Source organism: Poecilia latipinna, unplaced genomic scaffold, assembly GCF_001443285.1.
Source record: "Poecilia latipinna isolate Pla-1442-1.1 unplaced genomic scaffold, P_latipinna-1.0 Scaffold47, whole genome shotgun sequence".
Lineage (NCBI taxonomy): Eukaryota > Metazoa > Chordata > Actinopteri > Cyprinodontiformes > Poeciliidae > Poecilia > Poecilia latipinna.
In genome coordinates, this window is record NW_015112663.1 from 96,646 (window position 1) to 113,363 (window position 16,718).

The following is a 16,718-nucleotide window of genomic DNA, read 5'->3' on the forward strand; positions in this document are numbered from 1 at the left end:
TATATATATATATATATATATATATATATATATATATATATATATATATATATATATATATATATATATATATATATATATATATATATATAAAACAAAAAATGCTATTTTTGGAGTGCAGGTGCTCCGTACTCTGCTCTGCACTTATTGCATGTTATCCTGCACTCTGTTTAAAGACCATCTCAGAGTCACACTGATCTATAATGTTACATTTATCTCAGTTGCAGCAGATGCTATAATAAACAGCTTTGCTGCCTTTTTTTTTTTTTTTTTGTGACCTCGCTCCGTTGCCGCGCTGCTGTTTGCCGTTTGTCGCCGTCGGCTTCTGTCACCTTCCTCTTTGTGCTCAGACCAGCTGGAGGTGACATGACTCTTCTCATCTTTGCGTCCCACTTCAAGGTGCAAAGTCCTTCTGCAATCCCTTTCAAGGGCGCTGCAGCTGCATCTTAGTTACACGGCGCTGCGCTCTCCGAGTGCCGGTAAATCTGAAGCACTTAAAGGCCCTCAAAGGATGTATTTGCCATCAGAAGCGAGCAATTGTCACTGTAAAGAGATGAAAGGTTCGCTTTGGAAACGTCGAATGAGGAACCTATTTAATAATGCCTATATTGTCCACGTTACATCTAATTATTTTTGGCTGCTGGGCAGACTATGGTTGCCAATCGCAATTCAATACACCTAATAGCGGCCATGTGAGACACAAGAGGCTTTGCTTCACAGATCCAATTATTGCGACATAGATGGAAACCCCTAAGACTATTATACACTACAAGGTCCTGTGACCTAAAATCATCTCTCTCAGCTGGCCTGAGTGTGAATAACACGAGATTCCGCGCAAATATAAAATGCCAGGCTGGGCTTTGCATATTTAACATTATTAAAATGCCAGCACATTCAAAGCTCATTTATTTCTAATTTTATCTGCAACCTTGACCACTGCTGAGACATTCCAGTGGGATGGGGAGGGGGGAAGGAAGGGGGACTCTGGATACAGTCAAATCTGACTAATCCAAAATGGTGGTTGTCAGGATTTGTGAGACTTAGAAAAAAACAACAACAACACATTCATCTTAAATGTATTCCGAATATTAAATGCTCATTTCAGATCTCAGGCCTGCTCCGCTTTGTCTAGTTCGTGGCTGTCCGGCTGTGTCTCAGCAGAAATTTCGGAGAAAGTATGAATTGGCGTCTCGCTGACTAATTTGTTCCCGTTGCCTGTTTGTGTGGCTGCTGGGTTTAGATTTGTGGGGGCTTGGATAAACAAGGGGCCACTATACATATTCACAGATTAGCATACGTTCTATTTCAGGACTTTAGTGCTCCTTCCCAAGTAGTCAGATTTACAGACTTGTGTGTTGTGACTAATTCTGGTTTTTATTTACCACTGCAAGAATTTGCTGCTTCTGAACAGAATATAGAGCAGAATCAGACTTGGTGACTTTGCTGCATAAATAAAAGATTTTCATGGTGGGTGAGGTCAAAGCGCTGACAATTTGCCACATTATAGTTTGTATTTCTCGTGTTAATGCCAGGCTGTGAGGATTTTATTTGCCGTCATGAAGATTTCTTCTTGTTTTTGCTTTGTCGCCACATTAAATGTTGTAGATTTTGAAACAAATATTAACATCAAAGCAGTCAATCCTCTAAATCTACTGATTGTTGTTACCGACATGGGTGACAACAGCTGTCATTGAACAGGTTTTGGCCCACCCTACTTAGCAGAACTGTTCTAATTTTTTATTTTTTAAAAATTCAGCCTGTTTAAAATCATGCCACAGGATCTCAGTCAGATGAAAGCCCAGGACTTTGACTAGGCCACTCTGGAACCTTCATTTTGCTTATATTGAGGCATTCAGATGAGACCACATAATATTGTCCCTCTAGTTTTGAAGATAATCTAGATTTTTTTGTTTTTCCTGTTTATCCACAGCAGGTTTTGTCTTGCTTTTCACACACGACCAGTCAAGCTTGGTTTAGTAGTTAATAATGTTGTTGCTTTTTGTTTTGGGTAGGGGTGTGGTCCTCAATGCAGCTTTCGGTATCTTTTATTCATTTTGACGTTTGTCATTAAGTTGGATGAGCTGTAACTCAGTGGGAGGCAGATCTTTAAAGGATGTAATTAAGCCTAAACATAAATGAAAAGCCCAATAAAACACAAACAGCAAACTCAGGAGGGGAAGGGTTATCACTGCAGTGCTTTACGCTGTACTTTAACATAATCCATCAATCTTTAATTTTATGTCTGCTCCGCCAGCGTTTATAACTGGGCTTAAATCTTTCCCCCCGCAGATCGACCCAAAGGTGGCGTTTCCCCGCCGGGCTCAGCCTAAGGTGAGTACCCCCTCACACACGAGTTAACAGCGAGGTGATGATGTCATATATCAGCCCTAATCCCTAAATCCTGGTTGGCTAGGATAAGAGTCAGGCACGTGACCAGAAAAGAGCTGCAGTTCACTTGTTCAGCCTGACACCGTGGCCCCGTTCTCTGCTCCCTGACCTCTTTCCTGCCTCCTGAAATGACACAGACGCACTTTAGTTCCTGCTTCCACATGAGTTCATAGGATTCATACACGGACTGACGCAGATCTGAGCACACATCAAACTCGTAGAATTAGCAGGCAAATCCTTAATTAAACAGAAACGTGACACCTGCCAGCGTACGTACAGTCTCTGTGTCTCACAAAGGATGTCTTCTCGTTCTGATTGTGTTTCCAGCTTGTGACCAGGACAAAGAAGATCTTTGTCGGAGGACTTTCAGTCAATACCACCATCGAAGATGTGAAGCAATACTTTGATCAGTTTGGAAAGGTGAGTTTTTAACAAACAAGCCACAGCCTGGTGTTATCCTTCACGGAGGCAAACATCTGACTGGAATTCAAGATGGTTTTATTTTTCATACCATTGCCCTCACTGTTACACTATTTTTGCTGCTTTGTTTTCTTATAGTTAGAGTTGAGGAATTAATGCTCTATCCATCAGTTAGTTGCACAAAATGAGTCGGGCAAACGCAGTCGCTGTCTAACTTCTGTGCTGAATCTGCAAGGATGTCGGAGCGACTAGAGCAACACACATTTGCATAAACTTGCATGCAAGGCCTGCATGCAGAGAAGTATGAAGGAGGCAGCCATGATTGGGACTAAAGTCGCTGCTGCAATTTCTCTCACACAACACTTGCTTTACAAATTTGTCAGCCTGAAAGTTATGTAACTTGTGAAATTGTAATTAGTCGGGTGGATATTAGATTTGTCAGTTACATGATCGAATAAACAGAAAATAAAGTGTTAATTTCCAATTGGGATTACAAACATCCATCAGTGGACAGCTAATAATCTTAAATTTGTTCATCTTCTCTTTTACTCTGACGTGTTTTTACGAGGCCATGGTCTTGAGCCAGAAAAGGGTAGAGTGCCTTCTCCGTGTCAGGGGGGTCGTCCTGCCTCAAATGGAGGAGTTTAAGTATCTGGGGATCTTTTTCACGAATGAGGGAAGAAGGGAGCGGGAGATCGACAGGCGGATTGGCGCAGCATCTGCAGTGAAACGGGCGCTGTACCGGTCCGTCGTGGTGAAGAGAGAGCTGAGCCAAAAAGCGAAGCTCTCGATTTACCGGTCGATCTACGTTCCCACCCTCATCTATGGTCATGAGCTTTGGGTCATGACCAAAAGAACGAGATCACGGATGCAAGCGGCCGAAATGCGTGGCTGGGCTCTCCCTTAGAGATAGGGTGAGAAGCTCGGTCATCCGGGAGGGACTCAGAGTAGAGCCGCTGCTCCTCCACGTCGAGAGGAGCCAGTTGAGGTGGCTCGGGCATCTGGTACGGATGCCTCCTGGACGCCACCCTGGTGAGGTGTTCCGGGCACGTCCCACCGGGAGGAGGCCCCGAGGAAGACCTAGGACACGCTGGAGGGACTATGTCTCTCGGCTGGCCTGGGAACGCCTTAGGGTTCCCCCGGAGGGGCTGGAAGAAGTGGCTGGGGAGAGTGAAGTCTGGGCCTCCCTTCTGAAGCTGCTGCCCCCGCGACCCGACCCCGGATAAGCGGAAGATAATGGATGGATGGATGGATGGATGGACGGACGGACGGATGGACGGACGGACGGACGGACGGACGGATGGATGGTGTTTTTACTACTTTTTGCTACAGTTAGCAAAGAATATCTATGCGTTTTTATATGTAATAGCAGGGAAATCATGTACAGTAAAACACATGTTCAAGTTATTTTCTGTCTCATTAGCAACTCATTCTTTTGAGACTCATTTTACAAACTATGTTATTAGTTTTCTTCTCGTTTGGCTAGGCGTTAGCTAGCTTAGCTAACAGTGCTGCTCAAACTTCACCGTTTTGAACTATTCAACTTGAAATTATTATTTAAGGTATAAGGTTTAAAATAAACCCTCTAATTATTATTTTTGTCACTTATTCCTAACTTTTCATTCATTTTTTTTTTCTTACTAGTTATGTTTTTAGGCTCTTAGCTGAGGTGTTAGCATCCTGTAGACGACTCCTGGCGCTTTTTTAAACCAAGTATATCAGCTCTTACTTGTTTCTTAATCAAATTACCTGAGGTAGACTGCAGGCTTTCTGTGTACTCTCACACATGTGAAGGTTCACCCTGCAGAAGAACAGCTGCCTCTGGGCAACCCCAGATGTCTGCAAACCTTTTCTGCTCCAAACAGTTTCCTTTGGAAAAATTAGGAGCAAAAACCGAAAACGCCAGTTGACACTAAACCTGACTCCACATTCATTGGTGGTTTTGCTAATCTGCCACTGCCCTAACTCAAAAGTGTTTCTTTGCCTCCTTTGTTTTGCTGTTTTGCTCATTTCCAATCAAATTGCCGGGGGTTTTTCAGCCTCGGCGTTTGTCCTTCTGTAGCCTCTTTGAATGAAATTTGGTCAAAGAAGCCCATGCTGTGGAGACAGATGAGTGGCCGGGGGAGAGGGAGGAAGGAGGAAGAGAGCAGGAGGGGAGTAGAAGAGAGAGATGGCAGGGGACTGAAAGGGAAGAAGTAGCCCCCCATGGAGACAGAGGGAGGGGATCTCTGGGAAGGTTGAAGGGCAGAGAAAAAGGGAGGGATGCTGAGATGGTGAGGAGCATAAGTAACTGTTAAAGGGGTAAAACGCCACTCACTAACTGGACAAAAAGACATGAAATCCAGTCTTAACGCACTGCATTTTGAGTTACGCCGAGTTGTATTAACTTATCAAAAACAACAGCTGTGCCATCCTCCTCCTTGTTACCCCAAAATTCAGTTCCTCAGACACCATCCCGCTCCACATAAACAGCCTGCTCCTGCCCCTCTCTGCTTGTTGCTGTGGTGACCTGCCTTCGCCCATTGTCCCGCTGTAATCCAGTGTATTTTTACCCCCCACAACCCCATCCCTTCCAAAAAAGAAAAAGAGTGAGAAGTGCGCAATTGCATGAACTGAAAGATGTGTGTGTGTGTGTGCGCGCGCGCATGAAAGTGTGACAGTGTCATCGTCATGGCTGCAGAGGGAGGCGAGCTTGCATACATTTGTGGAAACACAGACAGACAGTGGGGCTCACAGGCACTGATCCAGTTGTCACAAACATTAAGTGTGCGCCTGTGCTGCTGTCGGTGAGCAGGACAGTCTGAAAATGAGCACCGCTTTAGGTTGTTGGCCTAATGGGTTGGAAGAAATTAACAGCGTGAAGCTCCTTCTGTCTTGTGTCTGGCTGGGCTTTTTCTCTCTCTCTCTCGCTCTCTTTCCGTTGGCCTCTGACTCATGCCTGCGCTATTACCATATTTCAGGTGCTGGTTCAAATTTAAACGCCTTAATTATTAGTCACGGATGCAGATTCCACGTGTGACCATCACACCCGTTCAGGTAGGCCGTGCTGACATGGATGAGCTTTTCTAAAATGGCAGTTTGCGGTTGTGTGCTGAATCAGTTTTCCTCGGTGATTACACACACTCGTATCTAAGACAACAGTCCCTCCGCGGGACGAGGGGATATTTGGACTGTTTGGACACGTGAGACCAGAGCCACATCACGGATAGCGGCAATCCCACAGCGCATTCCCGCTGAGCAAGAAGTATTCCTTGTTTATTATCTGAGCCTGGCTGCAAGATGCAGGTTTAGATGTTACAGCGCCCAGTGTCCTGTTTATTTTTTTATACTGTGGCTCCGCCTCGCAAGAAAAACACAGAATGCACTGTGCATCTTTACGCAACTCTTTGATTCTCGCTGGGATTTATTTATTTTTTTGCATCAACACGTCTCAAAGCAAACTTCAAGCGGGAGCGTAGTAATGTCGACTTTTTTTTTTTTTTTTTTTTTTTAAGCCATGTTCGACCAAACCAAAAAGTTGGAGGGTGTTTGCTTATGCAGGTTTTCCAGCTGAACAAGTCTCAGCTCCTGTTGGTGAACGTTTCCAGGCCAAGAAGACTGGGACAAGCATGTTTGTTTGTTTGAGAAATTCATCCGAATCCTGAGGTGGAGGTCTGGTAATCCCCCTCAGCCAAGAACAGTCCTCTTCTTTTTGGCTGAGGCTAAAAATAGAACTTATTGACAACCCCAGATGTGTTTTAAACTGGTGCTACCCATGAGACCATTTCATAATTAGCATTTCAGATCCTTTGTTCGTATAGCTACTAGTTCTGGTAAAGCCAGGGAATCCCTGTTTTTATACCTCCTTATCCTGCCTTCCCCACTCTGCATACCTGAAACTAGGCTACCTGATGAGGAAAAACCCGATTTAAACCCCTTAGCCCCCGTCAGGTTTTTTTTTTTTTTTTTTTTTTTACTCCTGCAGCAAAATGAGTGGATATGTTAGAGCTTTAACCAAAGAAAGAAGTGGATAAGACAGAAAATGCATCGTGGTCGTGGCAGACAGGGCGGGAGGGGAAAAAAGTTGGGACTCCGCTCACCCATGTGAGCTGGCGATTAGAAGGCTTGACTGAACACTTTGTCTGCTGGCCTGTTTAGAAAGAGATGGCCGGAGAGCCAGAGCGACAACCGAAGAGGGAGATGTGAAGAGACAGCGGGGGGAAAAAATGTGAATGCCACCTTTCATAATCTCTCAGAAAAGTTTAATGGACTTGTCAGCAAACACTTGTTCTTTGGACAATAGCCGTACGCTTCGATGGCAGTGGAGTATTTTTAAGCCCGGGCTCGAAAGGCTGCTCAGGATCTCGGTCTGTACGTTTCTGTACGTCTGAGAAGCCAGAATCTGAGAATACGGCCTTAACTTTTCTACTCTCCAGAATAACCGGTGACTCTGCTGCTGCTGCACCACCAATCTCAGACTCCCACTGCTATGCAATCAGATTGTTTTACGGCACCCTGGGAAGGGGACATCGTGAGAGCAACTTTCTTATTGGTTTTGGGTGTATTCTGAGCTCGCACACATGATTGAGTGCTTTACATGCCTGCAGAACTTGACTTGAAGCACTGGCATTTTTTGTACTTTAGAATATGTTTTGTTATTTATTTATTTATTTTTATTTATATAAACATCAAAGCCCACAAACCTAGCGTTTCATTGCCGTATCTTCATACGTTGCTAAAGCTAACTGCAAGATTAGCTGTGCCAGAGACGTATTCTTTTCCAGCATCCAGTCTTGGGTAAAACTTTGACCTCCTGAAATCTTTTTCACTGACTTTGATTTCTCATTAAGGTGTGTACTATAGTATAAGAAGAAATAAAAAACATGAAGCCATAAGAGCAGCTTTTGTTTAGGTAATGTTTAGAGGTCACACACCTGATTTAGAGGTTACTTAGCTAACGCTAACGGCAAAGCTGTCTGTTCTTGTGACGATTTGAATTGAAAGTGACTAATTTTCTGACCTGCTGTACCAGTTTTAGTCGAATCTGAAGATCGCATAAGATGATGTACTGACAGCGAAGGTTCTGGCAATGTCCAGAACTTGCATGCGTTTTTTTTAATGGTTTACTTGCCTGCATACATTTAGCTAATGAAAATTAACATCTGCGATGGACTGGCGACCTATCCAGGATGTGCCCCGCCTCTCGCCCGAAACGTTTGCTGGAGATGGGCACCAGCACCTCCTGACCCCGCTAGGGACAAGGGTGTTAGAAAATGCATGGATGAAAATAAACATCTTATTTTTTTTTATAACTTTCTAATAAACAGCACACTAAAATTTGTCATGTTTAGCCATCTGATTTTAAATAGATTAATGAATAGCAGCAATGTAACTGGAGATGGACTGAACGTTTTTGATGCTGATTTCCAATATCCAATTTTTTAAAGTTTTCAGCTGCCCAAACCCATTTACTATAAAACTGTTTTAGCTTTGTAAAGACAAAATGATAATTGTACTTTAGACCTCCAATAAGATATTATATTAGCAGTTAGCCAAGCAAGGATTATGCAAACAGTTTATGTGATTATATTGTAGAATACAGATCCTTTGAGACTTTTAAAAGGGGTTTAATGCACAATACATATCGTAGATTTATTGTAATTGCAGTGCCACTGTGCTCAGACTTTTTGCTATCTGTGGCTTATGTTTTCAATGAACCCATAAAAAAGAAATCACACACACTGTTTATCTAAGGATCAGCTTATTTAGCGCCAGTCTCATCACTGTGCAGTACTCTGCTTAACCTTCGTATTATCTACCGAAAATCTTACTCTCTCTTGCAGACATTCCTCAAAATGTCATGACAACAAATTTCTTTTAAATTGCTTTTTAATTCTCTGTGCTTTCTCTGAGTTTAATTTTTACACAATTTTAAACACCTTAGCCATACTGGCCAAAACGGCTAACACAGAATCTTATTCACTAAGTGAGAGCTTCTACACTGAAGAGTGTTTGTCCTGGCTTGACCTGGTAGTGTGCGTTTAATGATTTACAAGGAAAAACAAAAAGAAACTCTGATTTTTCTGTTTCTGACAAGCTAATCATCCAGATTTATTTATAAAACACAGAACAATAAAAAATTAAAAACATAGGAAATGGATTAAAACCTAAAGGGATAAACCTGCCTGTGCGTTCTACACATGTGCAGTCAAAGTAGGTGATTAGCATGTTAGCATGCAGCTGCCTACGTTGCGTCCCCACAGCTCTCTGCTGTGTCATTGAGTTTGGACAACCGGAAGGGCGGAAGACATGAGAGATGGGAGTGGGGGGAGGATAAAAACTGAATGAAGGACAGAGATAGAGGTTGGGAGGAGCTCTGAATGCGTGTGTGTGTAGGTGTGTGTGTGTGTGTGTGTGTGTGTGATCAGGTTATACGTTGACAGAGAACACACGGTCAGGAAGGTTGTTGGAGCAACCTTGATCCCGCGTGTGCTCATCCACCTGAAAGCGAGCATGTCTTGTTTTTCATGTGAGATAAGTGTCTGAAATTGGACGGCTGGATCATCCAGAGGCCTCTGCTGCTCATGTTACGCCGGCTTGAGTTTCACCTGATGTTGACAAATGGAAATAGCCGTGTGGTCACACTCGGCACGTGTCCGCGCTGCGCCGCACACCCGAAGACGGAAAAGTTTGATTTCGCCCAGTTGTTTGGCTCCTCTGTGTTCCTCCTCCTTATGCCGTTGGATCGCGGGCAGAAGCTGCAAACTTTCCTGCCGGTGAAGGACAAGCGAGGGAGGGAGGGGAGGGAGGGAGAGAGGCGAGGTGGGGAGGAGGAGGTGGAATATGAATAGGGCAGTGGAGTGAGTGCAAAAAGGAAAGAGAGGAGGGAGAATAAAAGACGAGCGTGCTGACAAAGGCCCTGAATCACTTTGCTTTGCATTTTAAAATTCACAATCTTCTCTAACAGAATTTCCACCCTTCAACCCAACTTTATCCTCGACTGATTTTTTGAAACCATCCCTTTATTTTTTCTCCTTCTTTCACATTTGGTCAGTCTTGTTTTCAACCCCCCCTTTTACTCTCCATCTCCATCCTATTCAATGAAATGAGTTGTGCGGTCGAAAGGAGGGGTGGTGGGCACAAGCTCTTCTAATTGAAATTCTTTACAGAGTCTCCATGGGAATAGTAAACTTTGCAGGGAGGGAGGGATAGAAAAAGACAGTGCAGGCGGACAAACGAGTGGGAAAGAACGAGCGGGGAGAGGGCTGGACAAAGTTTATGAGAAGTGAAGTGAAAGAAAGACAAACAGGGAAGAGTTTCCTCCAACTCCTCCTGATTTAATCCATTTTCACTTTATTTAATTTCTGCCGTCTTTCTTCATCGGTCCTCCCCTCGCATTCGCCTCCTTCGTCACCTGTCAGCCTCTCCCGGTCCTTTGTCCCCTCCCCCCCTCTGTCCACCCTCTCCATCTGTTTTCCCTTCTTATTCTTTTGCCGAAGTGGGACAATGGCACCCCATGCTGGGTAACGATGTGCGAGTGTTACTGTGTCCAAGCTCATGTCTTCTCTGCTTTGTTTCTCCAGGTCGACGATGCTATGCTCATGTTCGACAAAACGACCAACAGACACAGAGGTAACGGTTACACACACACACACACACACACACACACAAACCTACACCTTATGTAAACATGCGTTGACATCATGAGATGGGGCCCTGGGAATGAAAGGAGAAGCAGCGTGATAGAGTCATTAGGTGAACCGCTGCAAAACAGGCTGCGTTTTTCCTCCAATCACATCACTTTGTCTTTCCTCCGCTCTTGCCTCTCCCCTCCTGCTCCATTTATCTCTGTCCGCTCCGTGGGTGAGGGCAGGGCCCGCCGAGGGTCGCCATACAGAGTCAAGATGGCTATGGGCGATGATGTAACTTAACGAGACAAGCGAGAGGAGATGAAGGCAAACGGAGGAGGGGGGAGAAGAGAAAGAAGAGCAGTGAAACTGATGATCATCTGGGATCAGTTTTGAAGAAACCACACCCACTCTAACCCCCTTCTCTATTATTCTTATTTGTGACTGACAACCGTGGCATGCAGAGGTCACCTCCCCGCTCTGCGCTTTGTGTTACGACGACGAACGCAGAGCAAAAATGTTGATTTGATTGCTTGTTTTGTTACAAGAGGAGCAGCCAATGTTGTCGTTCTGTGTTTTTATTATTATTATTATTATTATTTTTATCTGTTTGTCTCTTTTAGGTTTCGGTTTTGTCACTTTTGAAAATGAAGACGTGGTTGAGAAAGTTTGTGAGATCCATTTCCACGAGATCAACAACAAAATGGTACGCAGCTGAGAATTATTTCCACAAAGAGGATGTGTCTCATTTTCATCTAATTGACTTCGCTTAAAACTGATAGGCAGCAATTTGTCCCAGTGCTCCTGAAATAACATATTATGTTATCGATGTATTTTTTTGCAAATCTCTATTTTTAATCGTTATTTTTGATTCACGTGCCTAGAAATAATGATAAATATATAGGAAAGACTTGCTTAAGTTCCTGCAGAGTAGTTTTCAAGTCTTTATTTAGCCAAATATTTACAGGTTTTTACATCCTGCCTATATTAGCTGGTTAATTATCCATGCAAGTCTGCCCTGTTAGAGCCTACAGTCTGATTACACGTTGCTAACTGCAGTTTTAAAATAGCGTTACCTTAAATTAGAGTGATTGGTTTAGTTCCTTTTTCTCCAATGCGCTTAGTGTTTTTTTTTTTTTTTTTTTTTTTTTTAGATAAATATTTCCAAACAGACAAATTTATGTTCTGTGAGTGGGAGGGGAATAATTGTGGCCTTTTTTCAGTCCGCTGACCAGCGGTGTGCAGCAACAAGTGGGGAAGATTCACTACTGCATTTTCTTTCACATCTTACAAACGGACTTTAATCTCTTAGTATGTTGGGAAATTGAAGCAGTTTCAATTGGTGCACGTCTATATGAAACTTACAAACTTATTTTGTGCAGATGTGTAATTTTTAATAAACACTCATTAATGTTTACCATGGTTTAGGTGGAGTGTAAGAAAGCCCAGCCCAAAGAAGTAATGACGCCGACGGGCTCCGCCAGAGGCCGCTCCAGAGTGATGCCTTATGGGATGGACACCTTCATGCTGGGCATCGGCATGTTGGGTACGATCCACAGCTAAACATACAAATGTAACCTGCCACAACTGGAGAGCTTTTGAAGTGAAACTTTGAAAATGGCTACATTTTCGTAGATATTTGCTTCAAAACTCGCAAGAATGTAAAACCTCCTAGTAATTTTAAACATCTCCCTCGTCCTAACCCTACTAAGACTGCATTGTGATTGTATGCTTGGTGCCCCTAATGCTCAACAATGGTTGAAAAAGCAGATGCTAACTTGACTGTTGCTCGTGGCTAACATCCAGACAGCATTCTCAACGTTTACAAATTGATTTTATGTTGTCTGTGACTCTCGTAGACTTTGGACTTTACATCATCAAACAAGACTAGCTGAAAAAAGTGCTGAAATTGAACTTCTATGGCAAGTTTAGCATAATTAGCAGCTAACGGTTAGTTAGTCAGTTCCTGTAGCTGTTGATTATGAACTACAGATGCAGTTCAGTCTCATTAAAAACTGTGAAATACTCCTTTATTTTATTCCTGTTTGGAAATTGTAAAGCATATGTCTATGCTAGCATGTTAGAGGATAATGGTTATCTTTTTGCTGTCCGTATTTTGCTCCCATTGCTTGCAAATTTTATCTCGTCTGTTGCTCCTGTATTTTGTGAGCTAGAAATGATCCACTGAGCACCAAGCTAGTTTAAAAACTGGATGTAACACCTTAGTTGAACGCTGAACTGTAGTGCTTCTTGTCTTAATCGTTACCCACTCATGGTGTTCTCTCAGGGTTTACAAAGTCTTCTTGTTTGTTGCTCTTTTTTTCTCTCGCCACACAAAAGTGGTGGAGCTTTTTCAGTGTCGACATACCTGACAAAACGTCTGCTGTATTTACTGTCATTAACTTAATCAATTTTAGCTTTTGGTTAACTTTCCACAATAACGGTTAAAAAAAATAGCTCTTTTCTTAAAAACAAGAGTTTTTAAGAAAAAAAACTCTAATAGACACCTCTAATAGACACACTCTTCAGCTGCAATAATGACTGAAATGCTGATTAATGCTAACGGCAGGTTTAAGCATGAGTAAATGATTTACTTTGGACTAAATATGTAAAAATGAACACACCGTCTCAGAAAAAGACGGCCAGTTTGTCTTGGATCGACGCCTTCTCTTTGGTGTCTCATTAACGATGTATGTCAGACACAGAAGTCAGAGTGAAGGGCTTTTATTGGAGGAAAAACGCATTTGAAGATATTTTCATTGAGAAAAAGCAGGAGCTCTGTTTTGTGTGGCTGTATTGCTCCCCCTTCTGGCCATTTGACGTAACTTTGCGGTCAGTCACAAAAGCTTGTAAGCATTTTATAAAGCTTTGCGACAGTTTTTAGATTGGAAATCCAGTGAAATTAGTGTCAAACATTTTTTTTATTAGTAGGATATTTTCTGTTTTAAAGTTTTTACGCGAGAGATTGATCAAGCAGATTATTTTCTCGTTTTTTTGTTGTTGTCTTGTTTTTTTCAGGCTACCCAGGTTTTCAGACTACTACCTACACCAGCCGCAGCTACTCTGGAATAGCACCCGGATACACTTACCAGTTCCCAGGTACGTTTAGTTTTAAATGTCCAACACATCTGTCTCCTTCCAGCTTTTTCAGAAGGTTTCTGAAAGCATCTGGCGATGAACAACAGCAGCCATGTTTTCCTCTCTAGCGTTTGTGTGTGCGCAAAAGCTAGAGAGCAAATCTGGATTAAAGGCGATTTGTCTTTCTGTTTGTTGGTCCAAAAGTTCACTTTTTTTTTTCTTTCCGAGCCTAAATATGACTTGTTAATATTTTCCTTTAAATTTGTACATCTGTTTCTCCTTTCCTCTTTGGTGATTCTGTTTATTTGATCTGCTTATGTAACTCCCTTTCATTTATAGCTCCTCCTTTTCCTTTCGCTCCTGACTTCCTGCCGTCCTTAAAGGATTTTTTTTTTTTTTTTTTTTTTTTTACTTTCTGTACTTGCGCCTTCATCTTGCTGTTTTGTGTGTCTGTGGCTTTGTAGTTTCTCCTGTGGATGGTGACTGTATTTACAAAGAGCTCTCTCTCTTGACCTTCTCTGTTTTCTAGAGTTCCACTTAGAGCGGACCCCCCTTCTGACATCATCCCACCCCCCTGAGCTGGCAGGTCAGTGGCTCCTTTCTCTTCTAAAGGCCAAGGGAGTGGGAAAAAAAACATTTAGCAGCAAAACATCAAACCAAACTGTTTGCCCTCGGAGTCTTTGGTGCTGAATGGAGATTAAAAACATCACAGGAGCCTTGTTTGTAGGAAAAGTTGGTGCTGGATGCAGCTTCTGATTCCAGTCAGAGCTTTGTGGCCAGTTTCTGAACTCCAGCTTTTTTAGGAACAGATTTTTTTTTTTCACCAGATTTTGATTTCTCTAAATTAATGGCATTCAGCAGAATATTTATTTTTTTCAAGCCTTGTTGAAATGTACATTTAATCTGTGTTAAGAGCTGGGGTGTTGGCATGATTAGTGTGTTGGTGTTAATAACTATTAACAACAGCCTCTGTTTTTCCTGGAACTCTGGTTCTCAAACCGTGGCTTGCGTCTTACCGGTGGTACATGGGTTTCTGCAAAGAAATATCAGTCATATTAACTTGTTTGGAAGGTGAGATAATAATGTACTTCTTAGTGTTTTGCACTTTCAAACACTCACAATCTAGTTGGTGCTATTTGTTAAAGATTAAATGAGATAAAAATATTCACAAGTGTTAAAGTATCTTTCTTGCTTACTTATTTATTATAAAATGTCACATGCCAGGGAGCCATGTTGGACTTTCCTGTTGTTCAATCCGTCTAAAAACTTGGAGGTTTCAACTTTGGGGGAAAAGTGTTAAGTATCTACGATCAAGCAGTGTTTATAGATATTATCGACATATTGAGAGGGCTTTTAAAAACCAGAGACCCACTTCCCCAAAGAACGTCGCTCTTGCCACGTTTCAGTTCTGCTGTTTTGCCTGTTTCCATTGTAATACAACCGACCCGCGCTGCATCATTTCTGGGTTCCCTTCGGTCCGTATCTTGGGACCAAACAATAGGCTTTTGGGTTTGGTATCGCCAGCTGGAGGTGGAAACGCTCTCCTGACTATAAAACAGCGAACCGAACTGACCTGTTCTGGAGAACATAGTGAAAACGAGATTTTCAAAAGGCTGCCAACATTTTTACGTTCAGCTCGCGTGTATTTGCTGAAGTCGGTTCCAGGTCACTTTGCTCCAATCAACAGTTTGGCGAAACTTTTGGCTGTAAATTGATGTCTTGTGGCAAAGCTGTTGAAACGAGCAAAACCCAACAAAATCCAACACTTTGGTGCGTCCTAAGCCAGAGGTCTGCAACTGTTTAAATTCAAAGATTAAGTTGGCCCTTTGCTTCTAGCAAATAAATTTCTCTTGATCTGTAAAACTTAGAAAAAAAAGTTAGGATTAATTATATAACTACTACATAAAATATGTGTTTCACTGTTAAATAATAATTTAAAAAAACAGTTGTATTCCTATTTTGGGGATTTAGAACAATGAAAATTTGACTTTTCCAACAAGCAGATCTCTACGAAGTACCAACCACAAGCTGTTAAAGGGCTGAAATGTGGTCAAAACCTCCACCTCTTTATATAAAACCTATTTTAGTCAATGTGTGTTTATTGTTGCTTACGTACAAGAGCCAAAGAAAACAAAGTAGCTTTGTTATTTTAGTTCAACCTCAAAACCACAGTAAATTGATTTGATCCAAAATAACACCGAGGCAAATTCCAATTTCACGAAAAAATTAGTTGTCCATTAATCTCGTTCTGTGTGAAGTTTCCATGCAGACACTAAAAATCAGAAAGTGTTGTACAGAGAGGAAGGCATACAAAATTTTACTTTTTAGGTTTCGTAAATATTTGTACATGGATGTAAAAAAAAAAAAAGAAAGAAAAAGATTAAAGTTATCAGAATGATTAAATTTTAGAGAAAATTGTGCATTAAGTATGAGCCGACACATATCAGTGTTGATTGGATGCGAAACTGCATCGATATTATTAACCGATACGTTTCAGGAGGGTAAGCGCAATTTATAATATCGGTGAATATCGGTTATCAGCCGTTATGAATATCGGATATTGATCTTGGCTCAAGTTTTCCAGTGGTTGTGTCTCTTTCTCCTGGTCTGTCCTCATGAACAGAGTGATGCTTCACATTTGGTTGACTCACGGTCAGTCGGAGCGACGGCGGCTCTGGTATTTATAACTCTTGAAAGCTCCGCTGCTGATTTGGTTCCGTTCAGGATCAGCTGAATCCTGTGTGACTAAGAAGCTATCATTAGGAGGAACGTCTGGCAGCTGCCGAACACGCTGCCCACAAAACCTGAAATAGACCTTCGGGTTTTTTTTTTTTTTTTTTTTCTGTACTTTGTGACTTTTTAACCGTGAACCTAAATGTGTTTGTTTCGAATTTAATGCGACAGTCAAAGAAAGTTGCTTGTTATTTTTGGACGCAAAACCCTAAGTTTGCTGGAATACAACACAAAACAACACTGATGATTATTTTACTGATCGATTATTCTGTCGATTAATCAGATAAAAAAAAAAAATTGGCTAATTCTGAAGATTTTTTTTAAAACCACCTGAGCTCATTTTACAACATATTAGAAATATATTTAAATAACTTCGATTTTAATAAGAAAATAAACGTTTTATTGTCAAAAATGCAATAATATTCCATTCCTTAGCTCTTCATTCAACATCGATACAGTGTAGGAATTATCTTTTGACAATTTTTGTTTTTC

General features: G+C 41.9%; 1 protein-coding gene across 2 annotated transcripts in view; it reads left to right on the forward strand.

The window, feature by feature from the left end:
* LOC106958188 (RNA-binding protein Musashi homolog 1-like) overlaps nt 1-16,718 on the forward strand; it is a 42,275-nt gene that overhangs the window by 18,863 nt on the left and 6,694 nt on the right. For both annotated transcript variants that reach the window (XM_015049974.1, XM_015049980.1), the window contains 7 exons: nt 2,290-2,331; nt 2,716-2,808; nt 10,371-10,419; nt 11,039-11,121; nt 11,844-11,961; nt 13,434-13,514; nt 14,023-14,079. In XM_015049974.1, the coding sequence (XP_014905460.1) occupies nt 2,290-2,331; nt 2,716-2,808; nt 10,371-10,419; nt 11,039-11,121; nt 11,844-11,961; nt 13,434-13,514; nt 14,023-14,079 (523 nt within the window). The remainder of the gene's footprint in view (nt 1-2,289; nt 2,332-2,715; nt 2,809-10,370; nt 10,420-11,038; nt 11,122-11,843; nt 11,962-13,433; nt 13,515-14,022; nt 14,080-16,718) is intronic.